The 13,381-nt window shown below is 39.3% G+C and overlaps 1 protein-coding gene across 3 annotated transcripts in view; it reads left to right on the plus strand.

The window, feature by feature from the left end:
* Window positions 1-11,170, plus strand: part of LOC125917161 (prospero homeobox protein 1) — a 51,901-nt gene extending 40,731 nt beyond the window's left edge. For 2 of the 3 annotated variants that reach the window (XM_049623427.1, XM_049623428.1), the window contains one exon: window positions 6,139-11,170. In XM_049623427.1, coding sequence (XP_049479384.1) covers window positions 6,139-6,327 — 189 coding nt within the window. In that variant the 3' untranslated portion in view covers window positions 6,328-11,170. The remainder of the gene's footprint in view (window positions 1-6,138) is intronic. The other variant, XM_049623429.1, reaches the window with a different exon arrangement.
* The last annotated feature ends 2,211 nt before the right edge of the window (window positions 11,171-13,381 follow it).

Raw genomic sequence — 13,381 nt, forward strand, 5'->3', positions numbered from 1 at the left:
CTGTGAGGAGTAACTAAAGCATCTGAGTTTATCCATTTAAGTCCACTCTGTCTGCAGTTTAAGTCCCCAGCTTGTGCCACTGCCGTCAGGAGCTATGTCTCTCCTTGATCAATATTTACTTAACAAACAGCAGGGATGGGAGAGTTTGTTTAGAGGAATCATGTGCACACCAGGGTGAATGAATGCTCGGGAAAGTACTTCAACTTTGTCTTCTTTCCTAGGGTCTGTGTGTGTGTGCACATGTGCGTGTGTGTGCAGAGACCCTTTCTCTTTGTAGCTTCTCCAAAGACACTTAGAAGTCATCTAGAAAATGCCTCGCTGTGTATGATTAGTGTATTGTTTATACTATAAGAGAACTCATGATGTAAATCCCAGCCCGAAGTTCGATTTTCCTTTTGTGCTCCTACCCAGGTTAAACATTTTGGAAAGGCTCTTGGGATGAACTAGATACACAAGCATCTTCCTTTGACCCCTTTGATAAGTGGGAGGGAAGAAAATGCAGTTGGAAACAATGAAAGGGGTTTGACAAGGCAACTCTAACTATGTATTTCTGATGGCATTACTTTTTTTTTTTTTTTTTAAGTTTTATACAAAGCCCAAGGAGAGAAGTGGTTCTCCAGATTTCCAAAGCTGCTTACCCAGCTTTTGGAATTAGATGTGTCTAACGCTAATAACAAGTATGAATACCGCGGTGTTCAAGTGTAGAGAGCACTATTCTTTCAACTTCACTGAAACAATTGCTTGAAGGCTCAAGTCAGTGTCTTCAATGCGGTTGACTTGGAGGCATCTGGGTCTAGTTTGAGGGGTTTTGTTTCTGTGCGGGTAGAGGCTGGGGGAGTTATTTATTTATTTGATTTTGTGAATTGGAGTTGTAAAGCCATCTGAAATATTCATGCAGAATTGTCTGAGAAGCCCGTTTCTGTTTTATTTACTGCACAGTAGAACAGCCACAGTGGATTAGTTCTACAATACCCGTAACAAAAGCCCAACAGCTGATGCATGTGATGTTAGGAGGTGACAAAACAGTTAAAGTATGCTGCTGGCTACAGGCAAGCAGTCAGCAGATGCAGACAAAAGGGTTTGTGACAAGAATAACTCTCTCTCCAAGGCGAGCAGTGAAGAGTATCCAAAATACCAGTACCCTTTTCTCCTTGACATTGTCTTCTTACAGTCAGCATTTTATTGCCCTTTTATAGTATTAAAAAAAAAAAAATGGAGGAGGAAGAAGAAAGAAAACCCACACACAAACTAATTCACCAAAATACTAGCCAGGATTTTACTTTTCCATCCCTTAAATACTCCTGCCCATGCATAGGTTTCCTTTTACATTTCCCAGTCAGAGTAAGTTTGGGAAAAAAAAAAACAAAAAACAAAAAACAAAAACTAGTTGAAAAGATGATCTCCCTTGATAAGATTGTGATCTATTGATAACCTTGATAAGCCATTTGAGCCTTTGGTCATGGGGGAGGGGCTGGGGAGAGAGCACCATGCCTGGTTTGTTTTCTGTCCGTTTCAGCGCAGATCATCTCACTGCTGAAATTAGGCCAGTGGACCGATTTTTTAAGGGGATCAAGGATGGAGAGGCATCCGTGGGGAGCTGTGCGAGGGACCAGGCTCAGGTCCCCTGCAAAAGGCCAAGGGATGAGCTTGGGGATATTTCAGAGGTGTGAAAAATCAGCTTCTCTTGTCTCCAGAAAATAGGAGAGGCTGTCTTCTTTTTAACCTTTGTAATTCCCTTTCTATTCTCTGTGACATTCATTCAGCTGCCAAGAGCGTTTGGCAAGGTTTGGGCCAGCGAGCACACTTGCAGTGACCACTAACCTTGGTATGTCCTGACACTTATGATGAGTGTCTGCAGGACACAGAAGGCAGGCAGCCTGCTCTGTCAGGCTTTTATTATGTACTGCAGAGGCTAGGGACAGTCAGTTTAATAAAACAAATCATCCTTGAAGGTAAAGCAACTGGGAAGAGGAGGAGGAAGACAGGGGGAAAATGTGTCTTTGCCACTCACTCCGAGAAAGGAAAAAAAAAAAAAAAAAACAACAACCACCACCCAGCAAAACAGCCGTTCACCCAACATACCGTGCGTGCGCGTGAGTGCGTGCGCCTGTGTGCGCGTGTGCGCGCACGCGCAACCCGGGCACAGCTGGAGCAGGTTGGAAAACATCCTCCCGATTTCCCCATTTCATCAAAGCCCATAAGGCCCTTGTTTGCTCTGAGGAGACTCAAGTACAAACAATTGTGATGAAATTGGTAGATGCTGGTAGCCAGCCCCCTTCAAATTTATAAGTGCCTTCAAGTACCTCCTCGCAATTATATTCTCCTCCAAATATCAAGGCAAGGAGAGGCAAGACCATTTGGGGTGAGGTTCCTATATTGGGATGCCTTTGTATCAGGCAAACTTTCCATTCTCCTCTCCTGAAGAACGCTCGGCACCAGCAGCTCTCACAATAGCCTCGGAGTTGCAGCCAGAGTCTTTGGAAGCCTTTTGTTTTTCCCCTGTGGCATGTCCAAAGGCATGGCCTTCCCTCCCCCCTCCCAGCAGCCTGCATTGTCTTGCATTCCAGGGGCTTGATTGACTGTTACCACCTGATGCTGAGGAGAGACTCTGGGGTTCATTCTGCAGATTGTTGGGTTCTATTAAAAGAAACCTAGATAAGGGATTACTTGTCACTAAGGGATTTTCTGCAGATGTTTGTTAGTGATTGGAAATCCATTAGGTGTGAAGAGGTACAGAAAAATATGGCAACATCATTCTCCTAAGCCTGAATTCTAAGATAGTCCCCCCCAAGTCAGAAAGGACCCCCCTCTTACTCTGTTAAATGGAGCTGGGGAAAGTTTTGAAGCAGAAAGGTAAAGGTCTCTTCTCTCATGGGTGGTATTTCTACCTGTGGATGGAACTCCTTGACCACTCTCTCAAAAGATCAGTTGTTACTCATCAGTTTACCTCTCTGGAGCCACGAAAAAAGATTCATTGCTCTAGTATTAGAGGATTTCTCATTATCAACTGTTTTAAACCAGCCCAATCCGTTGTAGGAGTTACTGCTTCAAAGTAAGCGCTAAATTAGCAAACCATTCCATTTGTTCCAAAAGTATTCATCCCTTCTCAAACATAAACTAATAACCCAAGTCTCCCCCTGGAAATCCTTTGTACCATTCACATTTATTTTGAAGTTACCAGCTCTTCGTGATTTTTCTCAGTCACAGATCCACAGCTTGTCAAGGTTTTGATGCCTCATCTAAATAGAAGTTACTGAAAAGGCATTAAGAAGGAGCCAGCATGGTTTAATGATAAGACACCTGGACATGTTATTTCACATGAGTCTCCTCTCATAATTTAGTCATCTTGTAGAGTCTCGTTTCTTTGTCTAGAAAATGAGTTTTGAGATCTAGTCCAACTCTTTAAATGCTATCTTTCTTCATCGTTATTTTAAAAATTCTTTTTTTTTTAAATATTGAGGGAGAAGGTAAGTGTGACTCTAGAGTAATGTGGATTAAAGTAGAAGGCAAGTTCTCAATATGAAAGACTAAGCATTATGGGGGAGACAAAGAATAGAAACCATGGCTCTTTACCTAAAGACATCTTGTGATAAATTCATTACTTAAACACCACAAGGCGTAAATACAAAAGATGGGAGAGGACAGCCCAAGATGGCTACCAAAAGAAATGAATGTTTCAAACAAGATAAAACCCACTAAAAACCATTAACACGCATGGCGGATGATAACGATAGAGTGGAATCCACATGCCCCCCCAGAGAAGTTCCTTTGATTTGTTCTCAGGCAAACCCTAGAACTACACTTCCCTCCCTCCTGTAGTGCTGATGCTGTTCTAGATGGATCTCTGTCCTCTCACGATCTCCAGCAATACCTCTGCTCCCTTGGCCCCCGGTGCCCCAGCCCTCCTGTGGGGCCCTTGGTGTGGAGGGGCTTCTGGCCTTCTCTGACTTCATCTGTAAAGGACATACCCACTGTCCTTTACAGCTCTCATGCTATGCTGAGTCTCCCAAGTGTTGGAGGAACATAGATCTTTGTCATGCCTCTGTTGCCAATGGCCGGGAAAACCACACTTCTTGAAATGTTTATTTTAATAAATGTCTATGATTATGTTTCTGTAGCATTTGGCTAACAGCTCCCAAACCAAGTAGTTAGAGTGTGTAGTTGTACTGCCTCGCTGTTCTCCAGCCAGATTCCCTCCCTCAGAAATGCCCATCTGATAAAATGTAAAGGATTATCTTTGAGGGAAGAGAGGAGAGTACTCCAAAAGGCTGCTTAATGACTTTTTATTTAGTGCGAGGTGAGTTGGAGAGCTAATCTCTCCTCCAGGCTCTTCCTGTTCCACAAATACAAATGTATCTTTGGGGGTTTTGGGGAGAAATCGCCAACGTTCTGTAGAAAATCCAGATGAATTCTCATCGGGGAATGGCCATTGGGTGTATGAGTTTGTACATCCATGGAGGATAGGGCGGTATTTGGATGATCTGGGGGAGCTATGTCCTGAGAAACTGGCCAGTGTATATGTCTTTGGAAGGGGATACTCAAAATTTTCACTTTTTCTAGACTCTGATAGACCCCAGATGGGGTCCCTTCTTTTTCTGGGGAATTACTCGTTTTCTTTACAGAAGACGAGTGACTGACCACTGGAACTTCTTTGTCCAATTTTAAATGTATCAAACGGGGATGCCTGGTGATCATTTTAGTTATCTTTAATAGTTACTCTCATTTTAAAATGGTCTATTGTACAAATTGGGAAAAGGTGGGGAGGAAGAGATCATATATGTTCAACATGACACTACCTCCCTTGGACTTTGGTTAAGAGGCATACGTGAACTGAGATGAAAATCTTTCACTTCTTATGTATGTGTGGACAGACTTGTCCACACATACAACTACAGTGCATTTACTTCCTCATACATCTGCTCTTGCTATTAGATAAAACATTGCTAACATATAAGTACCCCCACTAAAAGAAATCTACTGAGTGTCAGTGTGTACTTGGAAAATTATGAGTTCACCGAATGGTTCTGCAAATCCTTTATCTTGGTGTGGATGCTTTACCTTGAGTAACTGACAAAGAATACTAAGTACATCAATAGCTACCGTTTTCTTGGACAAGAGGTCAGACTATTAAATAAACAATTAAGAACACGGGCACACACACCCATGCACATTTCTATTAAGTTACTCTGGAAGAAAAGGATAAACAAATAGGTGTTCTGAAAAGAACATTTGGAGAATGTTTATCTTAGAGTATAAGGGCTTTGAAAAATTACCTTGATCTCTCTGAGCCTCAGTTTTCTCCACTGTAAAAAGAGGATAATGACACCTTATAGAGATGTTGGGAGAATTGAATGGCATCATTCACAGTCAGTACACAACACAGCGCCTGACACGTAACGAGCACCCCAAAAATGTTAGCTTTCGTTACTATTATCAGCTGCATAAATCACTGTTGTGGGACAATTCTAATCTCAAAGGAAAGTACTTTCTGATGTAGAATTTTAGGAGTCACTAAAACTTTGTATTTGGAGATTCAGTGTTAGTGTCATTATCTCATTCCTTTCTGTATGCAGAGTACTTTGTGATGCATGTTACTCTCGTATCCAATTTAGCAGGTGAGTCAATAACCCTCCACTTATGCAGGAAACAAATTCTAGGTTTTCTTCCTTTCCAGGGGTGTTCGTTTCTATCAAAGGCCAATTATTTCTTACCCTGCTTTTGGGAACACGTTTTGTTTTCATAATGGGAATCAAAGAGAAATAGGATTGAAGTTCTGAAAGATTAGCTGGAAACTTGCACCTGGAATACACCTGTTTACGAAGTGCGTAAACAGGAATCCCAACAGTGCGTGTCCCCTTTTCTCACCCAGATATTCAGAAGGGGACCCTAGTTTGTCAGTATGTCTGCGTGGATCCTTTGCACGAGTCCCTTTCTAAAATTTCGCAAAGCTGTCAACCCCACATTACAATGCTACTATATCTAACAAATTTACATAAGAGAATAGAGGCCGGCCATTTTTAGCAAATGCAGGTGCCGTGTAAGCCCCTTCCTGAAAGAAAGAACTTAGCTCAGTTTCCTTTGAAGAACTGGAGACTTGAAACTGAAAACTTTATTAATGCCATTGTCTCCTTGTATCAGCAGGTTCCAGAGAGATTCCTGGAAGTTGCGCAGATCACATTACGAGAGTTTTTCAATGCCATTATCGCAGGCAAAGATGTTGATCCTTCCTGGAAGAAGGCCATATACAAGGTCATCTGCAAGCTGGATAGTGAAGTCCCCGAGATTTTCAAATCCCCGAACTGCCTACAAGAGCTGCTTCATGAGTAGAAATTTCAACAACTCTTTTCGAATGTATGAATAGTAGCAGTCCCCTTTGGATGTCCACGTTGTACGTCTCTAGATTTTGATTTCATATATATGTGTATGGGAGGCATGGATGTGTTATGAAATCAGCTGGTAATTCCCCCTTATCATCTTTCGCTCATTTCCTTTCGTTTTCCATCGCAAGGGGATGGTTATTTTTCCTTCTGTCTTTAGTTTACTTTTGCCCAAAGCCCTTAACATTTGGAGACTTAAAAATAGGGTTAATTTTCAGGGAAAAAGAATGTTGATGTGTGTAAAATCTATATTAGCAAGGAAAGGCATTTCAAAGGTGCCTCTGCTTGATTGATGGTTTATCGCAAATGGCAGTTGGTGGAGGGAGACCCGTGACACAGGACCGCTCTCCAAACGGTGGGGTGTCTCTTGTTTTTACTGCTAAGAAGGCCAGAAAACTCAACGAGACCACTACATAAACTTAAATATTTTGTTTGGTTGGAACTCCGTACGTAGCTTTTTATCACACGTTGAAAAACAATGCCAGCGGCAGGTAAACAGCTCACTTTTCAAAAGTTACCCCGAAAGGCCAAATTTCAAAAAGAAAAATAATCACTATCAAGCTTTTCCAAGGAAAAGTGGCAAAGAGCCCAAGCTAGGGCCAGTTTCTTACGGAGGCAAAGCAATTTTACACAAAACTGACTCTTTCATGATGAGACTAGGAATTTGTACATGGTGTTCAAATTACCTCTCTAAATTTTACAACAGGCTCTTCATCATCAGCGAGTATATATCATTCTTCATAGAGAAAAAAAACCCTAGAGCATCATTTTCTATTGTCTTACTTCAGATATTAAGAGGTACATACGTTTCAAATGTACTCTTTGCTCAACTTTGTTGATGTGCTTCGAAGGATTATAATTTCTGCTGAATATTTAACACGCTTTTGAAGAAAACACTATTTTCCGAATACCTTTCTGTAGTAAGGAATAAAGGACATCCCAAGTTGACCCGTACAATTCCTGCCTGCATTAGAACCTTGTTGGCTGACTTGATCTTCACCTCTGGAGAGGAGCACGTGTGAGAATGACCCATTTTCATATACAATTCCACAGTACCCTGATGGATATTCAGAGCGGTGACAGTCTAATTAAGTGTTTCTTCATTTTAGGTACAACATTTTAAAGCAACTGATAAAGTCTCTTCTAATTCAGAAGCTAGTACTGACCAAAATGTGCGAACAGTGTATGGATGGCATAGGAAGGTTTGGGGTTAACCCAAAAGACACAATTTCAGCATACATAAGAAAGCTAGCTGCTATTTCATGCTTTCTTCAATGGTTCTCCTCTTTTTCCTTTTTCTATTTTTTTCCAGTTTTTCAAAGGTGTACAGTGTCCCATGCTTGCTTTTAAAAAGTCGTATGGCATTCACGCTTGTTTTTTCAGATGGGTTTTGTGTACAGATGCAGTAAGAATTCCTTGTTCATCCTAACAGGCTTTTCTAAGCCCCCCTCCCCGCCCCCCCCTCCGTAAGTCATTTGATACGCACTTAAAATGACACAGGAACAAACCTGGTATTTAGATTATAGAGAACACAAATACCATTTTTCCTTAATTTTTATAAAAACCACCTTTGACTTTGGAGAAACGCAGGTTGGCCCATGTGACTAACTAGCTGACCCAATCGCCGCAATTTAACATCATTTATAAATTCTGCTGATGGACAGGAATGTATGGAGGCAATTATTGTCAGCACAAAGCCTTAAAACCTGCTGACTTTAAATTAAACGGCACAGTCGTATGATGCCCCTGCATCATTCAGGAGGCTAACAGGCTCACACAGTGTGGACGGAGTGCAGCAACACAGGCGGGAGCGCCCCTGGCTTCACTCTGCACCCCACAGCCAAATGCATCATCCGACTCGTGTCCCCCTACATGACGCACACAGAGCCATCAGATCCAATTTGTTCTTGTTCCGGCTTTGCCTGGGGGTGGAAAAAAAAAAAACGTGTTCGGATAATCATTACATTGGAATAAAATGCAAACCAAAAAAAAAAAAAAAGAAAGAAAAGAAAAGAAAATCGAATCGGCACAAAGTAGGGAAGCAATCTCAACTTGTGGTCACACTCTTTTGCCTTCCTTCATGTGAAAGAGTATGAATTCATTGTTCACGTCATTACACACCCGGGTCTTTGCTGTTCCATATAATTCGTATCAACATTGTGTGTTGCCATTTGCAAGGTAGAAGGCAAAACCGTAGTGTATTCACCTATGTAGACAGACTGCAAGTATCTTCTGATCTGGGGCAAATTCAGTATTGATTCCAGACTCATTTGGATCTTTAGTATTATTTTCCCCTGCCTTTCTAATTTAAATAGACAAATTAAGCAAAAGTGTGTGTTCACAACCAATGTTGATTGTGCTTATCTATGATAACATCCGCTCAATGTTCACTGAGGCGTAGAAATTATTTCAGAGTAGAAATTGCTTGAGGATAAACTCATCTCTTTGTTCTGAAAACAGAACTCGATCACTTTTGTTTTTAGGTGGTTTTTCCTCTTTTACGATCATAAAATCTTGTGCCTCCCAGTGCATTGGAAAGTGACAAAAGCCTGTCTCTCACAACTCCTATTTAACAATTTTGGGGTTTTTCTTTTCTGTTTTTGTTTTTGTTTGTTTGTTTGTTTTAAATCACCATCTTTCAAATCTCAGCTCAACTCTCACCAAGTGAAAAAAATTGGCTACTTGGGAGAAAGTTAACTTTCTACGAAGGTGGGAGGGTGAAGGATGAGGGACAGTTTACATAGGAAAAAAAGTCTAAAGTGCATGTTGAAATACCACATTTCCAGTTATTTTCTGCTAACCCGAAATTATTTTTGCATATACACTTGAGGTTATAGTCTGTGCCTAGACCTAAAATGCACCAGCGGGGGGATTTTTAAAAATCCTTCAAAAATACCAGTTTTTTCCCACAAGTACAATTGTTCTTGTGCCTTCTGTGGCTTTCGATTTCATCTTTTTTGACTTTATTTCCAATTACTACAGCTGCAATAAACACTAGATTTTTTTTCTGGCTGTTTGACATAACGTTGATAGCTATGCATATTTTGTGTCTTTTTAAAACAAAGCGGGAGAATACGTTTTTGAAGAAGAGAATTTTTAGAACAGTTTGATACCGCAAATTATTTTTTCTTCAATTGTTTGAGCAGCATCCGAGTTTTGAAAATTCTTGTAGAAGCCAATTTTTTGTAACTGTGGTGCAAATCTTGTGTTTTCTTAGCCTAATGAAAAGTAGTATAGAAGCAATATTTCATACCATGTGCTATATATGTGTGTGCGGGTGGGTAAACATAAACACATGCACACATATACACACATGTAAAAATATACATATATATATGCGTGTGAGGTGGAAAGCTTACCTTTTCCTATCTAGATTTAAGGACCTATTTTAGACATTTGTTACGTTTTGTGAAAAGAATGTTCTATTTGCAACAACAAAACATTTAATTCTTACTGTATCTCTGGCTGTTTAAGGAGGACGTTTCACATTAAATGGTAAAACCACTTGGAAGATGGTAGGATGTAGTAATTATTTAAGGAAACGTTCACCCACATATTCCTGAAGTTTGCTTTGTGCCTCCGAGTATTATTTAATTAAAGTGTTTTATGTTTGCAGAATCTTTGTTGCTGTGCTAGGGATGTGGGTGAATATCATTTTTAAAAATTGTAAAAAACAACAAAAAAAGCAAAACAAAAACACTAAAGCAAGAGGGGAACTTTTATAAAGCAATGTAAATATTTAACCTCATGGCTGTGGTTACGTAAGACATGAGATTTTAATAAATAACTACATTCTCACAACATCTGTTGAATTTATTAGGAACACTACAGTGACTGTATAGACAGTTGAAAGCATTCTTGAAAATCCTGCTCTCTACTTTTAAAAGATAACAGTCTCTTTCATCAGATGTCAAGGGCAAGGGTAATGCAGTTTCTGTAAATTTATGAAATTTCTTTTTATGTACATGAAAACAGTAAGTAACCCCCAACACACACACACACACACACACACACACACACACACACACAGGTTAATACTAAGTCAGAAAGCTAAAGATGTGGGGGCTTTAAAAATAGGCTGTCCCTCAGAAGCAATCATAAATTCATCAAAGAAAAAGTGGTTTACAGACTCCCTGAAAGCTGTACATGTGAGGACAGAGCAAAATCTCTTTGCCATGTATATTATAGAATATTCATTGGTGTGAATAGTACAAATGTTTCCTTCTGGTACAAAACTCTGTGTTTGCAAATTACAAGAAGCATTGTTTTCAAAAAGCTCCCCTTAAAAGAATGTAACTGATTTATATGAGTAAGCAGTTACTGTATTGCACTTAAATGTTATGTTGAAGGAAATGCAGTTTTGTTTTCTGTCGATCTGTTGGTTGTAAACCATCTTAAAAAACTAAAGCTAAAATGTTCATATTCAGAGCTGGGATCAAAACTGGCATTTAACCTTTGCATCTTCTTATAATTATCCTTCTAAGAATATAACAGGATCTGGAAGCTTCTGGACTTTGAGTCATTCAACTGAGCCCTCTCTCAAATCGGATACCCCCTAAAATGCACAAACGTGAGCGGAAAAGGCAAACAGACTGGCCCTCTTTTGTGAAAATGCATTCATTCTGTATTTTAAAAATATTTGAATCCTCTATGTGGGAGGAAAAGGCATTTTGAAATTGCATATTACCACTTCAAAATTAGAATTAGAACAACAACGTATTTGGGGTTGGTCTCAGAGCTACCTAGAAAAATCCAAGGTCATAGTTTCTCCCAATGTCGTCCCAGCCATTTTTCATATGTATATAGTATAAACCGTGACAAAACACTGCCTTTCTATTATTTAGCAATATGTTGTAAATAGCATTATTAAGCTCTTTTTTTTTTTGTAATAAAGACCCTTTGATTTGAATATAGTACAATAACTGAACTGATAAAGTCAATTTTTGATTTTTTTTTTTTAGCTAGAGGCAATTTCAATTGTGGATTTTTGTTGTTGTCTATTGTTCTGAAGACTTTGCATAATTTATTGGTTTAATTTATCCTAATTTATTTGATGAAGGTGTACAATTTTGTATTACCAAGGATGTACTGTAATATTAATTGATATGATAAAAAAATGAGACTCCCTGTCCATATTAAAAAGAAAATAAAAAGGTGCAGTAGACAATTGATTTTAAAGTAAAAGTACAAAAATTTAGTTTGGCAGCTACTAAATTTTAAAACAGAAAAAAGTTGTTGGGGGGTGGGTGGGTAGGGGGTTTTACTTTGTGTGTTTTAAGCTTTTGTATACTCTCCAAACTTTTACCTTTTGCTTTGTACCACTTAAAGGATACAGTAGTCCAATTGCCTTGTGTGCCTTTCATCTTCTCTTAAACTGAATGTATGTGCAGTATATATGCAAGCTTGTGCAAAATAAAATATACATTACAAGCTCAGTGCCGTTTGATTTTTTTTTTAATTTTTAATGTTTTTTTTTTTTTTTTTTTTTTTGAGAGAGAGAGATTGACAGAGTGTGAGCAGGGGAGGGGCAGAGAGAGAGGGAGACGCAGAATCTGAACCAGGCTCCAGGCTCTGAGCTGTCAGCACAGAACCTGATGCGGGGCTCGAACCCACAAACCACGAGATCACGACCTGAGCCGAAGTCGGATGCTCAACCAACTGAGCCACCCAGGCACCCCGATTTGGTTTTTAAACATGTGACATTTAACTTTTGGACCTGCGTCTCATTGGAGGACAACAGGCAAGTTGTGACTAATATCAATTATGGAGCTTTGCTTTTATTAAAATGCTTAATTACACAAGCCTCACATGAATGCACACGACTCCTAGCAATGATTTTTTGACTTGAGACTATTGTAGTAATTGATTAGATCTCTTTTTAAATCTATCTATTCTCACAGATTTAACTTTACTTAGCCCTCAAAATTTTTAAATGATAAAAGCTTTGGCTCAAAACAATGTTGGGAGCTCAATTTAATTCACCAACTGCAAATGTGTGACGATTCTCAGAACAAGGGGACATGTTCCCTAAAGTCAAAGAATGGCAAATATGTCACTGAAATAAGTGGAACGAGAGCTCGTATTGTTTCTACTCTGGTTGGACTCAGAACTAAGTACTAATGTAAATTTTCCAAAACCTTTCTAGAATGTTCCTTTAGACATGACTGGCAGCATATTTCATACTAAGAACACTGGTCTGTGGCTTTTGAAAATGTCCTTCATCTCTTTCGCTTTGGTTTAAAATCCTGTCTCTTTTATCCTTGAATCAGGAGCATGAAGAATTAGCAAAAATCCTTTACCTCCTCGAAACTGACTCTATTATACATCATTCACAGCTGCACCTCCCTTTCTGGCTTCCATATTACCGTAGACTGAGTCTTCTTAATCTCTGATTTCATTTACTTTCACCTGAATGATGAAATTCTATTTTGACCCTATTCACACGAAGATGCTTAGAATCAATGCGATATCAAAACTAGTAAATAACGACAGTATTTTTTTCACTTAAAGTTATGTTTCTATCTGTGGCACAGATTTAAATTCCAGTCTTCCTAACTAAATTGGGCCAAAGAGCATGCTTATGTCCCTCTATGCCAAAATATTTATTCCCTGATTGGAGGGGAAAAAAAAAAAAAAAGATTTGCCCCCTCTTCCACCTGCACTCAGAAGGAAGGAAGAAGGCATTTGAAGTAATATAATGACCCTTTCATCTCCTTGTATTTATTTGAAATTGATCCACTTTAAACTAGATTGGGTAACCCAGGTAGCAACTAAATTACTGAAAAGTTACAGTAAGTGGTAATGTTTTCTGACAGGTTTGTTAAAAATATAACACCAAATCATTACTTTTGTGACTCTCGATTATCTGATGGCGTTGGTCTAGAATAATATGTACTGCCATCCTCAACAGCGACCCAACCCTTGATGACCAAAACTTGCTCCACAGATGTCTCCACATCTGCCATGACTCATGTTCTACTTGAAACTATAAACTCTACAAACTA

Source organism: Panthera uncia, unplaced genomic scaffold, assembly GCF_023721935.1.
Source record: "Panthera uncia isolate 11264 unplaced genomic scaffold, Puncia_PCG_1.0 HiC_scaffold_1549, whole genome shotgun sequence".
NCBI lineage: Eukaryota > Metazoa > Chordata > Mammalia > Carnivora > Felidae > Panthera > Panthera uncia.